At 41.8% G+C, this 24,483-nt stretch overlaps 2 protein-coding genes across 3 annotated transcripts in view; both read right to left on the bottom strand.

Moving 5' to 3' along the window:
- tmem121 (transmembrane protein 121) overlaps nucleotides 1–24,483 on the bottom strand; it is a 195,926-nt gene that overhangs the window by 19,908 nt on the left and 151,535 nt on the right. The gene's annotated exons all lie outside the window — the stretch shown is intronic.
- On the bottom strand, nucleotides 1,326–4,764 carry LOC105946367 (retrovirus-related Pol polyprotein from transposon 412). The gene has a single exon (XM_012956025.3). It carries the CDS (start codon nucleotides 4,656–4,658, stop codon nucleotides 1,326–1,328), a length of 3,333 nt encoding a protein of 1,110 aa, XP_012811479.2. The 5' UTR covers nucleotides 4,659–4,764.

Here is a 24,483-nt window from a genome sequence, read left to right as displayed (position 1 = left end):
ATGCTGTCTGCTCGTACCATGAGTTCTTAAACCATTGGAAAGCTTTGTGCCTATTTTTACATCACCCTATATTACGTTCTCCTTCTACAGCAAAGCAATATCCGTGTGAAGTGAAAAATTCAGGCAAGCTATAAGGGCTGTGACAGACACAACTTTGCAAACCGTGGCACCAAGTATTCCATCCCACCAGCAATTTACATCTCGCTGGTGGGATGGAATTTCGGAGAGATTAGTTGCCCACGACAAGGGAGATTTGTAGCGTGGCGACTAATCTCCCCGTCACAGCCCTAAGGAGCAATGGTGCTCTCTTTAGGAACTGACATAGTGTAAATAAATGAACACAAGTAGCCAAGCAACTCATAGATCCTACAACCATAATTTACTGCTGTCAAACTTTGAATATTATATGTAAAAATGCTTGGTGCTGTGTTTTCTAGTGTAAGCTTATAGTAAATTAGCCCTTTAATTACCACAAGCTACACCGTATTTTACCCAGGATGAGACTGTATCCTTCAGGGGTGAGCCCTCGCTTTGTATGGAGGCCAGGTGGATATGTGTTGTATTTCTCAATAAATGGGCGCCAGTGGTTCTTAACATTGAAACCATGAACTGTTTATTTACACAGCCACTTAGGAGTAATTACAGAATAGGCAGGCAGTAGCATTTCACAGCATAGGCAGTACTTACAAGAATATGTCACACTGACCCTTTAGCTGTAGGGCACAAGGGGTTAACTCCCAGCTTTCAGGTATATGCTTCCAGTGGAACCTGGGTGATCACTATCTAACCCTAGGTCTGTACACTGTTACCCTACTCTGGGCAGTATTACACCCGGCTTATAATGCCTCTACAATCCTGGTTGGAGCAAATGCGGCTCACTAAATAGCCCTGCCTGTCTATCACACCTAGTGTGATCTATAACAGGAACTGCCTATTCTTTCTAAAGCTACCTATTCAGAGTAGAGCTCTCCTCTTGTGGAGAGAGCTCCACAAAATGGCTTTTTGCCTCATGGCTGCTCAGCCTTTTATACCCACAGTGACACCCTATGGCCAAAGTGTGTAAATGCACAAGGGGTCATGCTATGACCCAGGAACAAGGGACTTACTTCCAATTACATTAAGGACCCTTATAGCTGTCTAGAGAACTAGGGGACCACAGGCATAATTTACCAGTTCCCTACATTCTCCCCCTGGTGAAACTCTTACGTCCCGGCAAGAACATATAAGCACATATCAAAAACACAGTACATCCGCTTCAGTAACCTCTCCATAGGATTACCAGGGTACAATGGTTTCTGAAATATAAAAACAAATTTGAACAAGAATCAATAATACAGAGGCATCATGTTAACAAGCCTGGCATGGGCATCAATTAAACTCGCCAAAGCATACGGTGGATTGGGATGACAGGGCACAGCATAACATGGTCTTCCCAAAGTGTCATAAGTAAACACTGGTGGAGGTCGCCTGATACGATCACCCCTTCTCACTTCTTCTGCCACTGGCTGACACAGCCCCGGGCCAGAATCAACGGGTGTGCTTGAGCTATTAGCCACCTCAGAAGCAGAAGCTATGTCTCCAATATCACTGGGCTGATATGAAGGGGAATTAACATTTAAACCACCCCTCTGTGGTAAACCTCCACCAGATGCCTGGACCGGCAACTGTCCAGAATCATCAGCCGGAACCGTGAACCAATCCTCATCAGTCACTTGTTCTCCTCTACCATTAGTAGGTACCTCTTCTCCACTAGATGCAGCATCACCCTCTTCATCCACGGAGGGAACTTGAGGTACCGGAAGCAAATGGTTGCGATGCCATGACTTAACCTTGCCGTCCGGACCACGAACTTGATACACCGGAATATTTGGTAATTTACCTACCACTTCGTACAAGTCCTTCCTCCAACGGTCTGCTAGCTTGTGTTTGGCAGTTTGACCCAAGTTGCGAAGGAGCACTTTATCACCCGGTAGCAATTCTCTGTACCGTACTCTAGAATCAAAGCGTCTCTTGTTCCCAGCATTTATTTTGGCTGTGTTCCCCTCAGCCAGACGATAGGCCTCTTTCAAACTTTCTCTAAGACGGGCCACATACTGATAATGCTCTTGTTGTCCTACTCCATCAGTGGATACACCCAGCTGTAAGTCAATTGGCAGTCGGGCCTCCCTTCCGAACATAAGGAAATATGGGGAAAACCCAGTAGAATCATGACGGGTACAATTATATGCATGTACCATTGCCCCTACATGTCGACTCCAAGACTGCTTGGCAGTAACAGACAGTGTACCCAACATATCCAGCAGAGTTCGATTAAAACGTTCAGGTAGAGCATCCCCCTCTGGGTGATAAGGCGTGGTACGACTCTTATCAATATTCAGCAGACTTAACAACTCCTTTATTAATCTGCTCTCAAAGTCACGCCCCTGATCGGAATGGATCCGATTGGGGAGCCCATAATGGACAAGGAATTTCTCCCAAAGTACCTTAGCTACTGTCACAGCCTTCTGGTCTTTAGTGGGATAGGCTTGTGCATAACGGGTATAATGGTCAGTTACTACCAGGACATTCCCTACACCACTGGAGTCACTGTCAATGCACAAAAAATCCATACATACCAGATCCAAAGGCCCAGTACTCTTCAAGTGTTCCATGGGGGCGGCCCGGGTAGGCAAAGTCTTTCTCTGCAAGCAAGGCACACACCTCCTGCAGTAGTCAGCAACTTCCTCCCGCATCCTAGGCCAAAAGAACCGGTCCTGCACAAGTCCATAGGTTTTCTCCACCCCCAAGTGTCCATGTTGGTCATGCAAACTCCGCAAAACGGCCCTCCGATAGGCCTGGGGAAGTACCAATTGCCTTCTTCCTGGGTGATCATGAAAGAGATGAACTCTATAAAGGATCCCATTTAAAATCTCCAATTTGTTCCACTCTTTTAGGAAGAAGGTACTGTCTTTTGGTATGGCACCCCTCATATATTTAGAATTCCCTCGGGAAACAGCCTCCCGCACATGACGAATCACCGGATCTCTTTTCTGTAGCCGGATCATGTCTCGGGCCCTCACTTGAGAGTTCTCCGGCACTCCCAAAACAGTAGGGTAACAGTACATAGCAGGAACAGAGTCTGCTCCACCGCCTAGTGAATCTACTGCTCGCAGCTCAGAGAAGGCTATACATTCCCCTTGTACAGCAGCTGTAGCACAGTGAGCGGATACAGCAGGGCCAGGAAACTCTTCCCACTCTTCCTCCTCCAGCTGAGGAGGGAGACCTGGGCGCCTAGAAAGGGCATCGGCCCCTACATTCCTCGGGCCAGGTTTGTATTTTAAAGAAAACTGGTAATTAGACAGTGCAGCCAACCAGCGATGACCAGTCGCATCCAATTTGGCAGTAGTCAAAATATAAGTCAATGGATTATTATCAGTCCGTACCTCGAACTGAACCCCATAGAGGTAGTCATGTAGCCTCTCAGTAATAGCCCACTTTAAGGCCAAAAATTCCAGCTTGTGTACAGGATAGTTCCTTTCACTGGAACTAAGACTCCTACTAACATAAGCAACCGGCTTCAACCCGGCAGGATACTCCTGATGGAGAATACCTCCTAGCCCTTCATAGCTGGCGTCTACATGTAGGACATACGGCCGCTTCGGATCAGCATAAGCAAGCACTGGCGCCTCAGTGAGCTTTTTCTTTAGTGTTTGAAAGGCGTCTTCACATGCTGGGGTCCACTTGTCATGGAAAGGAATAGTCGTAGCATGACAGTCTTTAGAGTCACTCCCCTTTAACAGCTCATTCAAGGGATATGCGATCTTGGAGTAGCCCTCTACAAACCTCCGATAATAGCCACAAAACCCTAAGAATGATCTCAGTTCTGTTAAATTAGTGGGGTTAGGCCAAGTCAGTACAGCAGCCACTTTCTCTGGGTCCGTAGCAATCCCTTCTGCGGACACAACATGCCCTACAAAGCGCACAGATTTTCGTGTGAATTTGCACTTGTCAAGGGAAAGTTTGAGCCCTTCCTCTCTAAGGCGCTCAAGTACATTGAACAAGCGACTATCATGTTCTTCCACAGTAGAGCCAAAAACGATAATATCGTCTAGATACACTATACATTGCCTTGGCGTTAAATCACCCAGCACTTTTTCCATAAGGCGCTGAAATGTTGCCGGTGCCCCACTTATGCCCTGGGGCATGCGGGTGAACTGATAGAATCCCAAAGGGCAGATAAAAGCAGTCTTTTCTTGATCCTCCACACTCATAGGTATTTGATAGTACCCAGACCGCAGGTCCATTACCGAAAACCAAGCACTACCATGAAGGGCATCAAGAGCCTCATCGATACGGGGCAAGGTGTACTGGTCAGGGATGGTGCGTCTGTTCAGGGTTCTGTAATCCACACATAGCCTAACACTGCCGTTTTTCTTCCGGACAATGACTATGGGGGAGGCATAGGGACTTCTTGACTCCACGATAATGTTTTGTTCCTTCATTTTCTTTAAGTAGTCCCGCACATCATCAAGGTCTCTTGGGGGTATGCGCCGAGACCGCTCCCTAAATGGAGTGTGATCTTTCAACCGAATATTGTGCTCAGCATGTTTGGCACACCCCACATCCATGTCGTCAACTGAAAATACATCACTGTATTTAGCCAATTTCTTTTCCAACATTTGCTGGTGTTCTGGGGAGTCATCAGAGTCCTTCAGGTTAAACTTTAATTGAGTATCAGGTTTCCCCAACTGAGCAGGGAAAGAGTCTAGACACTCCACAGGATAACAGTGGGCTACAGTGCGCCATGCAGGAATTACCACTGAATGGGAGGTGATATTCCTCACCGTTACCACATCAGTCCGGGGGCATTTATAACGGTAGTCCTTTCGTTCTGGAATTACCTCCCAGCCTTGTCGGATAGCTTCCTGAGGATCAGTCTCTAGCAGGAAGAAGCTACCACTGGTCGCTGGCACAATTTCCACATAAACTTGAAGACTTTGCTCTCCCCCTGGTGGAATCTCCACCGGGCGCCAAGGATTCCCTACACAGCCTCCCGGCGATTCAGGGGCAAATGTCTGACATATTTCCTGCAGCTCCGGAGTTATCGGCAATGCAGTCAAAGGAGTCCCTTCTCTTGGCTGGAGAAATTTAATGAAGGCTTCTTCCACTGCTTTCACATTGGAGCCAACAATCACAGGAGCTGAATTCTTGCCGGCGGTGAGAGGGCTCACATAAGCAATAACTTTAAGTGGGGGCTCACTGTCTCCCACCAGGCCAGGGATATGCAACTGCACTTCCAAACATCCGTCCATGTAGACAGGATTTTCTCCCACTCCATAAACAGGCACAAGACCCACAGGCTGTAAAGGGACATGGCTGAGGTACTGCTGATAGAAGGGCCGGTATATAATAGTCAATTGAGAGCCAGTGTCAAATAAAGCAGTGGCTGGAACACCATTTACTAGGAGGCTAAAGATGCACCTGCGCCCTATACCAGGTAGACTCCTGGGCCAGGAATTCTTTACAAGTCTCCTCCTTTTCTTGGGGAGCTGTCCCACATTACTATGAAAATCTGGCTGATTAGCTGGAAGAGGGCACTGATGAACCCGATGCCCGGTCTGTCCACAACAGTAACACTCTGATCGTGCTGAGGGGCCAACATAATTATGCGCTTTATACTTGGGAGACTTGGGGGAGAAGCCCTCTTTCTTTCCCAGCTGTCCCATAGATTCTCCTTTTATTGACTTCCTGGGAGAGGAGGTAGAGCCTTCCTCAGCTTTGGCTGAATGGGAGAGGTATCTGAGTTCAGCCTCCTGTTCCTTCACCTTACTCATAAGCTCACTTAAGGCAGGGGGTGACCCATGGCGATACATTATACGCAGTTCAGTGGCCACCGGATGTCCTCCTAACATCCCATTCATGAGCTGATTTCTCCTTTTTTCATTTACCTCAGCAATAGTAATTATATTCTTAGATCCCAACTTCCACAAGGCATCTTCCAATCTTTTAATAAAGGCTGAAATATCCTCTCCCTCTCTCTGCTTCAAACTTTGGAACATATGAAGCCAGGTGTGAGGATTGTCACAGGTACCATATACATCCTCTAGCGCCCTTAAACAGTCTCTAACTGAAGCGTCAGGGTGGGCTTTGCAAAACATCTTTACCACTCGGCTAGCAGGGGGAAGCAGATTTTCAGTTAGCCTAATCTTTTTCTCCCTCTCTGAGCAGGGACATTCTTCTATCATTTGGATAGCAGCTTCTTGCCATTCCTCAAACTCCTGCTCTCCCTCAGGGACAGGGGCCATCCCTGAGAAAACCTTCAGCTTTGGGTATTTAGTCTTTGCTACCACAACGGTCTGAGGACTATAGTTTGTGAGAGGGCCAGACTCTCTTATTTTCATACGCTCCACACCCTCTGATACTGCCATGGGTGTCGGTGCTTCCACTTTCACACCACCCTTCTCTGTCTCAGACCTGCATCGCTTGGAGTATACAACCGGGCAGCCATCAGGAAAGGCACCCTCTGGGAAAATAGTATAGGGCCCTGTGTTATCAAACACATCCCTCGGAGCCCTATATAATAATGTTAAACACCCCTTTTTTCGTGATGTCTTGTCAGCAAGCCGATAAGAGCCGGACAACTTGTCATAACTTTCCACATTTTTATCGACAAGGTCCAAGGGTTTGTCCCTGTGTACTCGGTCCACAGCAAATGCTTGCCGTGGATTTATTTTCTCATACACTGCCCATTCATATACTTCACGGTGCTCTATCATGGTCATGTCATCCATTTCACTTCCTATCTCAGGGTTTTTCTGCTCTGCCTCCATTGTACCTTAATTATTAGTAGACGTGGCGTGCGGAAACTAAGAACCACAGAAGTTTCCTGCCAGCGTCTTTCTCACAACACAACACCTGGTACAGGCCCCACGTTGGGCGCCAAATGTAAGCTTATAGTAAATTAGCCCTTTAATTACCACAAGCTACACCGTATTTTACCCAGGATGAGACTGTATCCTTCAGGGGTGAGCCCTCGCTTTGTATGGAGGCCAGGTGGATATGTGTTGTATTTCTCAATAAATGGGCGCCAGTGGTTCTTAACATTGAAACCATGAACTGTTTATTTACACAGCCACTTAGGAGTAATTACAGAATAGGCAGGCAGTAGCATTTCACAGCATAGGCAGTACTTACAAGAATATGTCACACTGACCCTTTAGCTGTAGGGCACAAGGGGTTAACTCCCAGCTTTCAGGTATATGCTTCCAGTGGAACCTGGGTGATCACTATCTAACCCTAGGTCTGTACACTGTTACCCTACTCTGGGCAGTATTACACCCGGCTTATAATGCCTCTACAATCCTGGTTGGAGCAAATGCGGCTCACTAAATAGCCCTGCCTGTCTATCACACCTAGTGTGATCTATAACAGGAACTGCCTATTCTTTCTAAAGCTACCTATTCAGAGTAGAGCTCTCCTCTTGTGGAGAGAGCTCCACAAAATGGCTTTTTGCCTCATGGCTGCTCAGCCTTTTATACCCACAGTGACACCCTATGGCCAAAGTGTGTAAATGCACAAGGGGTCATGCTATGACCCAGGAACAAGGGACTTACTTCCAATTACATTAAGGACCCTTATAGCTGTCTAGAGAACTAGGGGACCACAGGCATAATTTACCAGTTCCCTACACTAGCAATGAGCGCCTCAATAGTCATGATCTGGCATTTGGTCTGCATTCACATTACATTCCGTTCCCCTCCCAAAATGTTCAACCAACAAAACGCCAAAAATTCACCAAGAATTGCCATTATTCTAAGCAACTGAGGGATTGGTTTTATTGTTTAATAAATAAAACGTAGATCTTTAGATCTTTAAAACTGCTCAATTTAGGAGATGGCCACTTGCTCTAACCCTTGGCCCTTGAACATTGCTGGCAAGAAAGTTAGTGATATAGATTACACCAGTGATATAGATTACACAGTTCAACAGGGAAGGATGTAATGTTTCTTTAAATTACAACTGTTGATATACAATTTGTCTGACAGTATATTCCCAGAACTACTTCTAGTTGCCATATTGCGTTCAGGCTGCTTCATTTAAATAGTAAGAAATCGATGCAACTTTATGAATACAAACCTTGTAATTGTACTTCTTATCCTTTATTAAGTGACTGCAACTGCTTTATTCTCTAAAATCCTTCTAGTAGAGGGCCATTGAAGTGAATGAAGCCTTAAGAGAAAATGGGAGGCTGCTGAATAGTGAGGCAGATATATAGCATTACCGTGTGTTAAGTGTTCACGGCTATAAATAATAAGGGGATGGAGCTGTATTCCGGAAGGACTGGGTAATGGACATATGCAGCGATGCCTGCAGATTTGATTAAATCTCTGGTCAACCTGAACTGCTTGACTTTGGAAAATCTATCTTGTTTGTGATAGAACGGCCCAAAGAGCATAAATCAAATGTCAGATTTTGATTTGCTGGTTTTCCAGGGGGATAACCATCTTTCTATTATTGCTCATAATTAATAGAGCATGCAGAGACCTTTCTTGCCAAGTGCTATAGAATGGAAGAGCTTTTAACAGGCAGGCTATATATACTTATTAGGGGGCATAGCCTTACGCACTAACTTGCCATTTCAAAAGGTGAGGATATTAAAAGTCTCTGATTCTACAACACCATGGAGCATAATCTGACAATGATCCTTTTTCCCTTTTCTTAATTAAAAGGAAAAAACTTTTGGGAGGCAAGAGCTAGCCCCGTAGAAGGCCAATCTTACTTATGAACTGTTTCAACTCAACATATAAAGGGGAGGTTTAGATGCAATATATTTTTCCCTAGATTTATTTTTCCATTATATTTTTTGTTTGTATTTTGCCTTCTAATCTTCCTCACTTCTAACACTCAATAGCTTATTGCTTGGGTCTGTGAGCCTAGCAGACTGTTAGTGAAAAAAGGGTTAATTGTGTCCAAATAATGAAACAGAAAAAACAAGACCAGAATGCTAATATTATATGGGTTGTATACCAATGATGCCGGTGTTCAGGATTCTGGTGCTGAGATTAAAGCAATATTGTGCCCTTATCTATTGCAATATACAGTATGTGCCTTTATTAAAGGTTATATATCAGAAAGTAGATGGTTCTGGGGCTCTCAGTGATGATTACACTGAAACAACACAATAGAGCTAACTGAAATGGACACAATCATTGGTGAATTGATGGTACTTTCATCCAAAGCCCCTCCTTGCACTTTCACATCCACTGTAGCGGTGCTTGGGGCCAATGTGCCTTTTCTGCCTCCTGGTCCTAATCTGCCACCTTGGGAATACTGGAGCTACCATTACCTTGAAGGTGGGGATGGATCCAAAGTTGCCACAAGTTGTCTCTAAAGAGTCATGTGCAGACATTATTTTGACACCAAGCCCTGCAAATAATACAATCTGATTTGCATCAAACTGCAATTACATGCATTTCTGAGAAAGTGCACTTTCCAACTCAGCACATAATTGGGCAATAAGCTTTCTCTGTGATTTGGCTCTACACCAGAAACACATTATACACAGGCACTGTATATTTGGTAAAATACTGTAATTAGTAATGTGTTTTGGTGCCAAAACCATAAATCAGTGATTCATCACCAGCTCACATTTCATTAGATATTTCTGCCCCATTGCAAGTGAATGTGCAGCTTAGTTCTTAACAGATTCCTTTATGATGCACCTAAAGCAAAAGGTTAATCATCAATATCAGTGCTGCAAAACCATTTTCTGGCAGGAATTTGACACACTAAGGCATAATCAGAATTTTAAATTGTGGACATTTACTTACTAGGTTGCTATACAATGCTTGTACATTACCCTCCATCCCATGGCACTGCATGTATTAACTGGTGTCAATCATTCCTGCAGGCCTCCACCCATGGGGACAGAGACAAACACAGAAAGTAGATAAACTGGAGCAGTGGAGCATATCAAATGCAGGTGAAAACGTTTTTGTTAATACAGCAAATGCCAAAATAAAGAAAACATGAACAGTCTGATAAAAAAAGCATGTTTACAACATTTTTAAAGAAGTATGGAATGCCCTGCAGGAGAGGAGTGTCTTATTTGAAGAGGGTTACCTAGTCTATAAAAGAGAGAGGATTACAGACTACTGCCTTTTTGGCTGGAGGGGTGGATAGTGCCAGCACTAAGGTAGCAGTCAGAGACTCCAACAAAAAACAAAAGTATGAGGTTAGTAGCCAATACATAACCCCCAGCAAAAGTGGCTAGGCAAAGAGGTAGAGACATTCCAAAGAAATGCACAACTGTGAGTCTTGTACTGTGGATACCTTTGAAAGCTGCCACTGCCTGAAACTACTACTCTGACTACTGCTCTCATTTACATAGTAACATAGTAAGTTAGGTTGAAAAAAGATGTACGTCCATCACGTTCAACCATAATGCATAAATATAATCTGCCTAACTACTAGTTGATCCGGAGAAAGGCAAAAAAACCCATTTGAAGTCTCTAATTTGCCGCTGAGGGGAAAAATTCCTTCCTGACTCCAAGATGGGAACCTGACCAGTCCCTGGATCAACTTGTACTGAGAGCTATCTCCCATAACCCTCTATTTCCACACTTGCTAAAAAGCCATCCAACCCCTTCTATATAATGTATCAGCCAGCACGACTGATTCGGGGAGGGAATTCCACAACTTCACAGCTCTCACAATAAAAAATCCTTTCTGAATATTTAAATGGAACCTCCCTTCTTCTAGTTGCCCTTCTCTGGACCCTCTCTAATTCAATAACGTCCCGTTTGAGCACCGTAGTTTAATATCTAACACGTAAGCTTATGGTAACCTGTTCATGAGAGTTAACTCTACTATTAAGCATCATTGGTGCCTGTGTTATTGATGTTCTCTGAAGGATGGAAACCTTTCCTCCTGATCTACATGGAGGGTCCACCTGAGATAACGAAAGAGAGAGACTTGTGTGTAAAGCATGATCTGCTGGCAGCAGAACAGTCCTGTCAAAACAGAGTTACAAAACTATTTATTGATTTATTTTCGTTAAAAATGAGAAGAAACGTTTAGCTAATATTTCAGCAACTTAGGTGTATATTAGACTATAATGTACACAGATGGGCGAAAGGGAGACATATAACTCAACACGGAACCCTAGCAATAGACTTAATGGAGCAGTAATATTTATAGTATGACAATAGCAAAAATAAATGATATTGGAAATATCTGTAAGATGTTAGTTGCTCTTTCTGTTATAGTTAGAAACTGCGTTCATTAATATCAACCAGAACCTCAAGTACATTGCTCTTTATATCTGCTCAGTATTAACTATAGTCAATGTTAAGCTTGTGTAATTGGTGCAGGAAGGTAACTGGTCAAGGAAAGCAGAGAAGACTTAATAAATAAGGGTAAATGAAGACCCCAAATACTATTGAGAAAATGTGTTCTTTTCCCATTTTTTCCTAAAGAAGAAGTATCATGCTCCCCCTGAGCTACAGTAACAGCTTCATTTAGCCAGACTTCTTATAATCTGCTTCTGATGACACCATGTGTCAGCTAATATATTATATAGGAATGATATCATCTTTATGGAGCTCTACATATAATTTAAACTGGTAAAAAAAAGACAGTCATTTTGAGAACTTCATACTTTCTTATTCAAACTTCATTCTCTAAGGACATAATACTTTCTTATGTCTGCTTATTGTGAACTTTTGTAAATCAAAAAAACAAATGGCTCTTCTATATACATTCTATCCACTGAGATTTGAGCAGATCCTTATTACCTGCTCCGTGTAACACACCTGGGCTTCAGCAGATGTCTGTAATTTTCATTTGCATTCATTTGAAAGAAGAATGTGTGAGAGCGCCTTGGCTAATTATATTTTAGAAGGAACATTGTGTTATAGCAAGACCAAGTGGAAAGAACTTTGGGTTAATTATAATTAGGTTGTATTTATAACGTGTCATATTATCCTGCCGAAGCAGACAAAGATTAATGAATGAAGAAGAAGATGAAAAATGAAAGGGAAAAGATTTACTTCCCTTGGATATACATAAATGCATGTTTTGGAACGAACCTATTGCCTTCCAGTACCTGAGGGCTTCACCATATAGCATTTCATATCAACATGTCTTTATTTATGTTTCACCCTTTTTTCTGTAGGACCAGAACCCTTTCGGCTCCAGGTACCACCTTTCAAACATAGCACAGAGAGCCTTTACTTTTTTAAGGGAAGGCTGCTAAGAAGATAAATAAAAGTTTATAATACTGTACAGGTATGGGACCTGTTATTCAGAATGCTCGAGACCTGGGGTTTTCTGGATAAGGGATCTTTCCGTAACTTGGATCTCCCTAACTTAAATCTACTAAAATTAATTTAAATATTGTATAAACCCAATAGGCTTATTTTACCCTCTGATAAGGATTAATTATATCTTAGTTGGGACCAAGTACAGGTACTGTTTTATTATTACAGAGAAAAGGGAATCATTTAACCATTAAATAAACCCAATAGGGCTGTTCTGCCCCCAATAAGGGGTAATTATATCTTAGTTGGGATCAAGTACAGGTACTGTTTTATTATTACAGAGAAAAGGGAATCATTTAACCATTAAATAAACCCAATAGGACTGTTCTGCCCCCAATAAGGGGTAATTATATCTTAGTTGGGATCAAGTACAGGTACTGTTTTATTATTACAGAGAAAAGGGAATCATTTAACCATTAAATAAACCCAATAGGACTGTTCTGCCCCCAATAAGGGGTAATTATATCTTAGTTGGGATCAAGTACAGGTACTGTTTTATTATTACAGAGAAAAGGGAATCATTTAACCATTAAATAAACCCAATAGGACTGTTCTGCCCCCAATAAGGGGTAATTATATCTTAGTTGGGATCAAGTACAGGTACTGTTTTATTATTACAGAGAAAAGGGAATCATTTAACCATTAAATAAACCCAATAGGACTGTTCTGCCCCCAATAAGGGGTAATTATATCTTAGTTGGGATCAAGTACAGGTACTGTTTTATTATTACAGAGAAAAGGGAATCATTTAACCATTAAATAAACCCAATAGGACTGTTCTGCCCCCAATAAGGGGTAATTATATCTTAGTTGGGATCAAGTACAGGTACTGTTTTATTATTACAGAGAAAAGGGAATCATTTAACCATGAAATAAACCCAATAGGGCTGTTCTGCCCCCAATAAGAGGTAATTATATCTTAGTTGGGATCAAGTTCAGGTACTGTTTTATTATTACAGAGAAAAGGGAATCATTTAACCATTAAATAAACCCAATAGGGCTGTTCTGCCCCCAATAAGGGGTAATTATATCTTAGTTGGGATCAAGTACAAGGTACTGTTTTATTATTACAGAGAAAAGGGAATCATTTAACCATTAAATAAACCCAATAGGGCTGTTCTGCCCCCAATAAGGGGTAATTATATCTTAGTTGGGATCAAGTACAGGTACTGTTTTATTATTACAGAGAAAAAGGAAATCATTTTTAAAAATTAGAATTATTTGCTTATAATGGAGTCTATGGGAGATGGCCCTTCCGTAATTTGGAACTTTTTCGGATAACGGGTTTCTGGATAAGGGATCTCATACCTGTATAACAATATTTCATTTATCTATTGTAAAACACATACACAATAAAAAAAAAATCTGTTGATTTGCCCGGTGATGAGATCACAATGAGGGCTCTGTTATGATGTTCTGACCCAACTATGTGCACAGCTCAATGTGATCATTGGCTAATAGAATGTGCTTCCTGGTCCAATCAATACCTGAATGAGTCTTCACTAGTGATGAGTAAATTTTTTTGCCAGGCATGGACGAATTTTCCGCATTTTGGCATTGGCGAATTGTTTCGTGAAACTTCAGCAAAAATTTGCTGGGAAAAAAAATCACGGTGCATCAAAAAAAGTAGCGGTCGCGTCAAAATAGGTGCGGTTGGATCAAATTGGGCGTGGTTGCATCACAATAGGTGCCATCGTGGCAAAATAGGTGCGGTTGTGTAAACAAAAAAGACGCATGCAATGCAAAAAAGACTCTGGCGACAAAAAAAAGATGGCCACAACAAAAAGGTTGCACATCAAATATGTTTCGCAGATTTTTTGCCGTTTCGCAAATTTTTCGGCAAAGTAAAATGGAACAGATTCGCTCATCACTAGTCTTGACCCTATACAGTATGGACAAAGCTTCTAACACTGGAAATCACCCATATATGGCTAACGTATGGGTCTGTTTAAAAGGTGCAAATAAATATACTGCATTTAAATCTGCAGAATTAGCTTTTTAGGAGCAGGTGTGTAGCAATCTAGGTGAGGCTCAGATAAAAATAACTTCCATTTCTGTTACATCATGATATCTGCAAAGGCAGAATGTGTATTTTTTATTGAGAATGCCATATACAGTAAAGCTATATGTAGGCCCTTATGTTTGGATTTTTTCACAGTGAAAAAAGAATACATTTGAGAATCCATTTTTCTTTTTTGCAAGATTAAAAAGTTAATTCCCCTTGAAATGTACTTTTAAAGGATCATTTATCATGTACAGGGCAGGATGCAAAGTGTAAATATCAGGAATAAACCCCTGTTTTCACAATTTGCAAGCTGCAAATGCCTTCAGACACAACTACTTTTGCTTTTAAATTGAAATAGCTGTGGTCCATTTATGAATACAGCACTGCCTGCATTTGGCAGCCCTGTATTCATGAGGGGCAGGCTGGGAAGGCATAAAGGCATACCCGATCCAGCCCCTGTAAAAGTGTTGGGTGAATAAGATCTGATTGCTTTTGGGTGCTTTGTAGTGATGAGCAAATTTTTTCGGCAGGCATGGACTTGCAGCAAATTTCCGCATTTTTCCATTGGTGAATTGTTTCGCGAAACTTTTGTGAAAATTTGCCTCTGGAAAATTCGGTGTGCAGAATTTTTTTTGTTGCGTGTCAAAAAAGGTGCGGTTGGGGCAAAAAAAAGGCATATACGATCCTGCCCCTGTACAAGTATTGGGTGAATAAGATCTGGTTACTTTTGTTGTGATGAGCGAATTCTTTCGCCACGCATGGATTTGCAGCGAATTTCAGCATTTTGCCATTGGCGAATTGTTTTGTGAAACGTCTGTGAAAATTCACCGCGGAAAAATTGTCATGGATTTGCAGCGAATTTCAGCATTTTGCCATTGGCGAATTGTTTCGCGAAACTTTAGTGATAATTTGACGCAGAAAAATTTGTTGCGCAGAATTTTTTTAGTCGCGCGTCAAATAGGGCATGGTCGCATCAAAAACCCAAACCCAATCCTGCCCCTGTACAAGTGAGCGAATTTTTTCACGTCAAAAAAGTGCGGGTGACAAAAAAATAGATGCTGGCGACAAAAGAGACGTGGGCGACAAAAAAAAATTGTGCGACAATTGCGTTTCGATAATTCTTGCAGTTTCGCGAATTTTTTTGCCGTTTCATGAATTTAGTGGCGAAGCAAAACGGGACAGATTCGCTCATCACTAGTGCTTTGTAAACAATCCTTTTAGTGCCACATAGTCAGTGGCAATCTAGTACAACTTGCAACTGCTCTTGGCCTTAGAGAAATGAGCTAAAAATCACAGTATATATTTGTTGTTGTCAACATAAAATAAAAACACTAATAATGATATATCCTCAAACAAATTCATTGTTTTATTGCCTGGGTTCCTGCCAGCAGAGGAGCAGTAGCCATTTAAGCCTCCATATAGTGTAGCTGCTCAAGTAACCAGGCTCTGGAAATGCGTCATTAACATAGCTGCTAAATTAAACTTTACGGTTATTCAGTAAAGGTCACCATCTTCCGAACAGAATCCCTCTCTAACCAGTCCTGTACCTGTGCTAATAAGCTGCACATCCTTCTCCTGCTAACTGCACACTTAGTAATGGATTTGTGTGCCGTTGAATGATTAGCTGAAAGAAACCCATAGAGATTATTCACTTCTGTGTGGCTGGAGCATTTATTCAAAGAGCATTTATTCAAAGAAATTTCAAGATCACCCCTTGCCATGTAACAGAAACCCATCAACTAGTCTTACAATTAAAAAAGAAGATTGTAAAGAAGGAAATGGTACTTAAAAGCTTAATGCATTTGTTTGATGTAACTGTTTTCTTCTATATTGAAAAGGAAGGCTATACCCTTACTTAAGGTCCCCATACACTGGCAATACACGATGTCGCCAAGCGAGCGGATCTTCTCCCGATATCCCCCACCTACGAGTAATTTGATAGTTACATAGTTACATAGTTACATAGGGTTGAAAAAAGACCAGTGTCCATCAAGTTCAACCCATCCAAGTAAACCCAGCACACCTAACCCACACCTACCAATCTATACACTCACATACATAAACTATATATACAACCACTAATACTAACTGTAGATATTAGTATCACAATAGCCTTGGATATTCTGATTGATCAAGAACTCATCCAGGCCCCTCTTAAAGGCATTAACAGAATCTGCCCTTACCACATCACTAGGAAGGGCATTCCATAACCTCACTGCCCTCACCGTGAAAAACCACCTACGCTGCTTCAAATGGAAGCTCTGTTCCTTTAATCTAAAGGGGTGGCCTCTGGTGCGTTGATTGTTTTTATGGGAAAAAAGAATATCCCCCATCTGCCTATAATCCCCTCTAATGTACTTGTACAGAGTAATCATGTCCCCTCGCAAGCGCCTCTTTTCCAGAGAAAACAACCCCAACCTCGACAGTCTCACCTCATAGTTTAAATCTTCCATCCCCTTAACCAGTTTAGTTGCAGTCTCTGCACTCTCTCCAGCTCATTAATATCCTTCTTAAGGACTGGAGCCCAAAACTGCACTGCATACTCAAGGTGAGGCCTTACCAGGGACCTATAAAGGGGCAAAATTATGTTCTCATCCCTTGAGTCAATGCCCTTTTTTATACAAGACAGCACTTTATTTGCTTTAGTAGCCACAGAATGACACTGCCTGGAATTAGACAACTTGTTATCAACAAAAACCCCTAGATCCTTCTCCATTAAGGAAACCCCCAACACACTACCATTCAGTAGATAGTTTGCGTTTATATTATTTCTACCAAAATGCATAACTTTGCACTTATCAACATTGAACCTCATTTTCCAGTTTGCTGCCCAGTTATCTAATTTTGTCAAATCGCTCTGCAAAGCGGCAGCATCCTGCATGGAACTTATAGTTTTGCACAATTTAGTGTCATCAGCAAAAATAGAAACAGTACTGTCTATGCCCACCTCCAGGTCATTAATAAACAAGTTAAAAAGCAAAGGCCCAAGGACTGACCCCTGCGGTACCCACTAACCACACTGGCCCAATTAGAAAATGTTCCATTTACCACCACTCTTTGTACTCTATCCTTCAGCCAGTTCTCTATCCAATTACAAATATTATGTTCTAGGCCAATATTCCTTAATTTGATCATTAACCTTCTGTGGTTTGGCCCCAGGGTTACAACGACAGGTATAGGAGAAGTCGGTCCGGGGACGGCATCAACGAGCCGATGTGGTTCCCGATCCGACTAGATTTTCTAACCTGCCCGATTGAGATCTGGCCAATTTCAGGCCAGATAACGGTCGGGCAGGCCCATCGGAAGTGCCCATACACGGGCCGATTAGCTGCCGAATCGGTCTAAGGGACTGCTATCGGCAGCTACTATCGGCCCGTGTATGGGGACCTTTAGTCTGTGTGAGTAGTTTTGTGGGTTGGTACACACTGGATACAGAGAACGGGACTGTGTGTGCTGACAATGTAGGAAGGCTGAGGACACTACCAATAGCATGAATTAGCATGAATTAGAAATCCTCCAATTATTGATGAACTACAGGGGTACGCAATGAATATATCTGCAAGCACTCGTGCTCCAAAATGTCTGTAATAAAGAGTGAATGTTGATGCAATTCAATAATTCATGCTTCTGCACTTCATCATGGTTGCCAATGTGTTCATTCTACCATTATTGATGAATGAACACAAGTGATCCCCGGAGCTACAGTCATTCTGGTTCCCAAAGTGGGTTGCATCAATAGGTGCATATGTATAGAATTTCATACCAATGTGATTATAAAGCACATTCCAGAAGTGATGGAACCATGCTAGAGACAACCTGCACCTGATTTGCATTAAAAGTTGTGCAGTTGCATCCATTTTGATGCAGTGGATGCAATTGAAGGGGAAGTAATTCAGAGCATGATCACAATTACACTGTATTTATGGAAAAACACATAATTTGGGTTTGCATCTCATAACACTTTTTACACTGCACTTTATGTATAAATGATACATAATGACTTTTCCCACCACCCAAAGGGCATGGTCCTTCATTCAGAACATTATGAAGATCTGCAATTAGTGTTAGTAAACTTATAAACCTACAAACAAAACATTCTATAACTTCACAAACACAAAGGTGGAAGTCTAAACACTTTCATACAACTTATTATATATATGTTTCTCTAATGGTCCCTATACAGCAATTGTTCTTCCACTTCACATTTATTGATGTGCTTTAAACTCAGACCAAAACACTATCCACCTACTTAGTTGGGCATCAGTACATTTGACAGAATTTTAACAGACCAACTAAAGCAGTCAAAGAAAGCCTATGGAAACTCAACCCACAAGAGATGGTGAAGCAGTAAGGTCAAAATATGCCAAACAGCTCCACCAAGCCAGCCATGTTTGATCACCTAAGGGCTCTGTTATCCCCAGGCCAGAAATAGGATAGTACAGGGATAGTAACTGATAAAAATGATGTATACTCAAACGGGGCGCTTACTGGTATTACAAACGGAAACCAAAGTACATTAAAACAGCAATATTTTGCCTCAAAATTCATTGGAGCCATCAAATTACTTGGAGTATTTGGACTTTGGTTTTAAGTTTTGTGAATCAATTTGCCAAAGGCAAAATGTGGAATTTCGCTGCGAATCCATGCCAGGCAAAAAAATTGGGATCACGTACAAGGTACTGTCTTGTTATAAAAGAGAAAATGGAAATAATCTTAAAAAATGTGAATGGAGTCTATGGGAGATGGCTTATTTGTAATTTGGAACTTTCTGGATAACAGGTTTCCAGATAATGGGTCCCATACCTGTATTGGAAAAGTGACATGATTTTGTTTTTGATTGGATGTTAGGAGTGAAGGATAGTACAGAGTCAAGGATAAGCCCAAGGCACCAGACCTGATGGGATGGGGGGATAATAGAGTTGCTCACTGTGATGTTGTGGGTGTTGGATGGAGGAAAAAAGCACTTAGACATGTTTCATTTAAGGTATCATTGGAACATTCAAGCAGAGTTACGCTGTAGCAGACAAGCAGAAAAAAAAGCTAGAGTTAAAAGCTCTGGATTGAAGTCTAGAGAGCAAGGATAGTCTTGAGTCTCATCAGCATAGAGCTGGTATTGGAAACCACATGACTTTTTGGATATTTTGGATATTTTATTCAGCATTTGTGATGTTAGACTGGAGAGGTTGAGGTTTTCACCACTATTGAAATCTTGTTTGATCATGAAAAATAATGTGCCGCAGCTCATTTAATGATGTTTGCTAATTGATTGCAAGTTACCAGGATGATTCATACATCTGCCCATATTCCATGGTGCATTCTTGCAGTGTTCCACTTTGCAGAGTAATGTAATATAATTACAAATTAATTTACTTACAATCTGTGAATATGCAGGCACTTGATTACGAGCTGAACAACTGAAAATGAGAACAGTGAAAAGGAGGTGTTTGGGATAACAGAACCCAGAAGTCAATGGGTGTCATTAACTAAATGACAGAAAGTACATGATGAATTACCCATGAGTTTCTTAAAAGCTGTATGGCTTTAGTGGAATTACCCACGAGCCACAAGCTCTGAGCTTACTGATGGGGTGGGGGGTGCAGGCTTCCTAGGGACAAATTCAACCTGCAAGATCCTATAGTTGATAGAGGGTGTGGTGCCTGTGTGCACCCCCGTTTGAACAGATGGCACATTCATTATCCCTCTCCCCATCCAAAGACAGCAGGAGAGTTGCACAAATTACAGCCTAGGATCATTGGTTTGATGTTTCTAATGTTGGCCAAAGAGTAAAATACCGACTGTCATGAAAAATACCTCAAGTGACGTTCAATTACCTCCCTCATGCAGGGCAAGACAATAAAGTGAAGTAATTACAGGGAATGTAGATCAGAGTGTTCATTACTGTGTGTGCTGGTAAGGGATTAAATTAGATTTATTAAACCTATATTCTTTATATAGTAGTTTTTTATACTTCCCATTTCAATTCTTTTGTTAACCAGCCCTTCTCCCTAAATGTGCATCATCTAAGAATTATTGATTTTGCTTAAATTCAGGTTAAAAAGGGAGGGATATCACTCCGTAGGAGAATCAATCTTTTTTCCTCAGCAGGGGTGGGGCAATTAGAGTTGCTCTTTACATGGGTATCCAGGCAGGGTACCCACAGATACCTGCAAGGTAAAGGAATTAGGGACTTTCTGCCAAAATCTGAGTGCTTTGGGTATATTTCACAGGTGCCAAACTCAATGCAGGACTCTAGCTCAGGGTGTAACTTCCTGCCTGGATTTGGACCAGTGATCTGTAGGTCGCTATGCAGTTTCTTATACGACCACTATAAATGAGCAAACAGCGAAGGTCCTGGTCACTGCTATGGTATCCTTGCATATTCCTATTGGCATGTTGTTAATATGGTCACAGGGGCTCAGTGTTAACCTTCAACCTGCCTATATAACCCTCTGCTCTGCACTCACGATTCTGCTGCTGTTTTCTGGTACTGACCCAGCACATCTTACTATGTCTAGTTCTGTCCTCAGTGGCTCCTTCCCTGCAGCAAACACTTGGCTCCATTGCTTGACCCTGTGTGAGGGCCTGGATTCTTGTCAAGGCAAGACCTGGCGGCACCCGAGTAGCTGAGGGCCCAGACCGAGGCCAAAGGTGGCTATTATAGACAGAAAAGCACACTAAGACTGAGTCCAGTCACTCCTCCTGGGGTTTGGTTTCGCTATACATGACACAGGGTCCTTAATTTTTTTTTAACTCATGAGCCACATTCAAATGTAAAAAGAGTTGGAAAGCAACACAAGCTTTTACAAGGCTTCTGGGGGTGCAAATTATGGGCTGTGATTGGCTAGTAGTAGCCCCTATATCAATTATTAGCCTCCAGGAGGCTCTGGTTGGCACTACAACTGGTTTTGTTGCAACTAAAGCTTGTCTTTAAGTCAAGAATTTAAAAAAAAGCACATGCCTTAGGAGCAACATCTAAGGAGTTGGAGAGCAACATGTTGTGCTAGAGCCACTGGTTGGGGATCACTGGTCTATCCTACAGCATGGGCACATGAGGATTAAAGCTCCTAAGTATGGAGATACTAAGACCACTGTAGTTTTCCCATGTCTTTGGTTAGATTTACATGGCTTCCCTTCCACAATACGAAATGCTTAATACTTAGTATCATAATCACAATCATTTTTACATAAAGCAACTCCAGGTTTGTAATGAACTTCCTAATTCATATTCTAGAATTTAACGAAAGAGCAACTTGTCATTTTTTGTTTACATGAAGAACTGAAGGGCCACAGGATATTTTCTCTCATTGGCTTTATAGGTTCAATCAATTGGGCTTATAGGTTCAATCAAAAATAAACACAAGTCCCATTTATTGTGTGAAGAGCGCTACACCGTATGAGAACTTTCTTTCACTGTGGCTATATAGCAGGGAATATGTGTCACGTAGGATGACAGAAAACACCTAAGTGACACATTAGGAGCTCTTTGTGAATGTGATGAATCACGAGGCAAACAGAGAATGATCCATTCCAGATAAATGTAGTGCAGCCCATTCTAAGAACAATTTAGGGCATCTGTATGGGATAATGTACATCACAGGAGATGTGATGAATAGGTCTCTGTGCCTTTCATAGCATTTTAGCAAAATTGCCCATTGTTCACTAGTGGGAAATAGTTCCTACAAGCCAGGTGAAAAAAAGCGAGAAGCAATGAAATGCAACACAATCTTAAGTGATTTTCTAAATATTGGCTCAGATTCTTGAGGCATTGACTGGAAACTGTTGCTTGCAGTACACTGACATGGGTTAATAAAGACTGACTAGTGAATCCCCAGGATCTTTGTGTGTTTCTAATGCTGCTACTAACTGGTTACTCACACTTCTCTAAACAGAGGGTGCAGGAACAATCCAAAAGTAGCAAATATATTAGCATTTATATACTGTAAATACAGCAAACCATGACTGTTGGCAGAGTTAATTATTGGCCATGTACCCATTTTAACAACTACTCCCCTTTTTTCCCCCCTACCTTGTTGCCAAAGAACCCGCACCAAACGCTAGCAATAACTAATTAAACACAGGCTGTTTTTGGGATGAAAAGGCCACAGCTTAATTTATTAGCATAACGTTCTTATAACTTTAAATAGACACTGGTCCCAATATGGATGCATCCTGACAAACCACTTAAAAGGGTTCTCCCTCCAACTTGCTCTGGGAAAGCCCTTTCAGGTTTACCACATCGTCGTCTAATTCCCAAGTACTCACCCCACTTATTCATTATCACCCAATATCTAGACTGCTCCACCCCTTGGCCAATCACCTGCCAGCTAAAAGTGGCCATACACGCCAAGTGAACGGATCTTCTCCCGATATCCCCTGGGGCAAAATGACCGAATTAGAACGATGGGTATAGGCGTTCATTGGTTTCGGGACCACATCAACGAGCCAATGCAGCCTCCAATCCGACTAATTTTAAAACCTGGCCATTCTAAATCTGGACGTTTTCAGACCAGATGTCGGACGGGCAGGCCCATCATTAGTGCCCATACATGGGCTGATAAGCTGCTGAATTGGTCTGCTGATGTCGGACGGGCAGGCCCATCGTTAGTGCCCATACACGGGCTGATAAGCTGCTGAATTGGCAGCTAGAATCGGCCCGTGTACGGCCACCTTTACACTTACAATTTGGGATTTATACCCAATTCCTAGCCCAGTCCATGGCTCTGTACTCTGCTGCACAGTTCCTCTTCATTGGGCTTCTTTACTTTAAAACACATACAATTACGAATCTTGTGTTTGAATTCCAGGCTGTTGCTATGAGAACTGTTTTCAGCTGTGCCTGCCCTAGGTACTTAGCATCTAATGCCAACGAGTGTAAGTTGGAGATGTCTTTATGAACTCCATAAAGCTACAGATGTGTGACAACAGCATGAAGCAATTAAAGCTGTTATCCAGGTATCTGAGCACTAAGGGTTTTATTTACCTAAAAGCTGCCAAACTTTTTTTTTTTAACAAAAGCCCTCTTGGGAAACAAATGAAAGTTAGCGAGAAAATCAGGCCTGACATGCAGTGGGAGTTATTGCTCAAGCACGATGGCTCAAGGAATTAAAATTAGGGCCCTATATACTGGCACAGCATGATATGCTGTTCATACTCTGCCCTGCTAATCATTCTAATCTCCATGCATATACTCTGTCAATTGCTATAAGTTTAAAGCAATGATCCCCAACCAGTGGCTCACCAGCAACATGTTGCTCATCAACCCCTTGGATGTTGATCCCAGGGGCCTCAAAGCACATGCTCATTTTTGAATTTGAGGCTTGTTTTTGTTGTACATAAATACTGCCAAACAGATCCTCCTGCAGGCTGCCAGTCCACCCCAGAAACTTTTTTCATGCTTGTGTTGCTCCCCAACTCTTTTAATATTTCAATGTGGCTCACCGGTGAAAAAGGTTAGGGACCCCTGTGTTTAAAGCTATCAGTCACATTGTGGAATCATTTTATTATTATTTATTTAACATTTCTATTGTGTCCAACTACTTCTTATTGCACATTATATGAGTTTATCTAATTTGGCTAAGGAAAAAATGGTTTGCATTGCAATAATTCCAGTTAAATGGTAAATCAGCCTTTGCATTATATTTTCCTAGAGTCGTTCTTCAGGAAGGCAGGACATATGTCCAAGTTGTCAAGGCACCTCAAACCTTTTAAATACTCATCTTATGTGTTTAAAAGTATGTGTTGGTCTTGGAAATTTCTCTCTTGTAATAAGATATAGTGGAAAAGAATCAGCATTTGAGACCAAGGGTTTTGCTTGGGAGATATTGTAACCAGGGAGGAGTCAGCCTATACAGATATGACCAGCAGTAAATATCACAACCCTATAGAATTTACCTTGGGTGTGATGGGTTTGCAATTTTAGGGGAAGATTTATGAACAATGAAGGTTTTTTTCACGATTCGAGTTTTCTTTGCACTAAAAAAAACTCAAATTCAAAATATTTTTTAAAAACTCGAATGTCTGGTATTTATTAAGTGCAAAAATCCTGAAAACTGAAATGTAAAAAATTGCCATCTAAAAGCTTGTGAGTTTCTATAGAAGTCAATGGGAGTTGTCCTAGGCAAAGTCGAGCCATATTGGCAAACTTGAATTTTTTTGAGTTTGTAAAGTTCTAGGTAATCG

This window comes from Xenopus tropicalis, chromosome 8 (genome assembly GCF_000004195.4).
Source record: "Xenopus tropicalis strain Nigerian chromosome 8, UCB_Xtro_10.0, whole genome shotgun sequence".
In the NCBI taxonomy this organism is placed as follows: Eukaryota; Metazoa; Chordata; class Amphibia; order Anura; family Pipidae; genus Xenopus; species Xenopus tropicalis.
The sequence above is the reverse complement of the archived record's forward strand: the minus strand, read 5'-3'. Positions and strand labels throughout refer to the sequence as shown.

Bases quoted from the DNA above. Each gene is read 5' to 3' on its own strand.
- LOC105946367 (XM_012956025.3), bottom strand. From the start codon at position 4,658: ATGTTGGAAAAGAAATTGGCTAAATACAGTGATGTATTTTCAGTTGAC.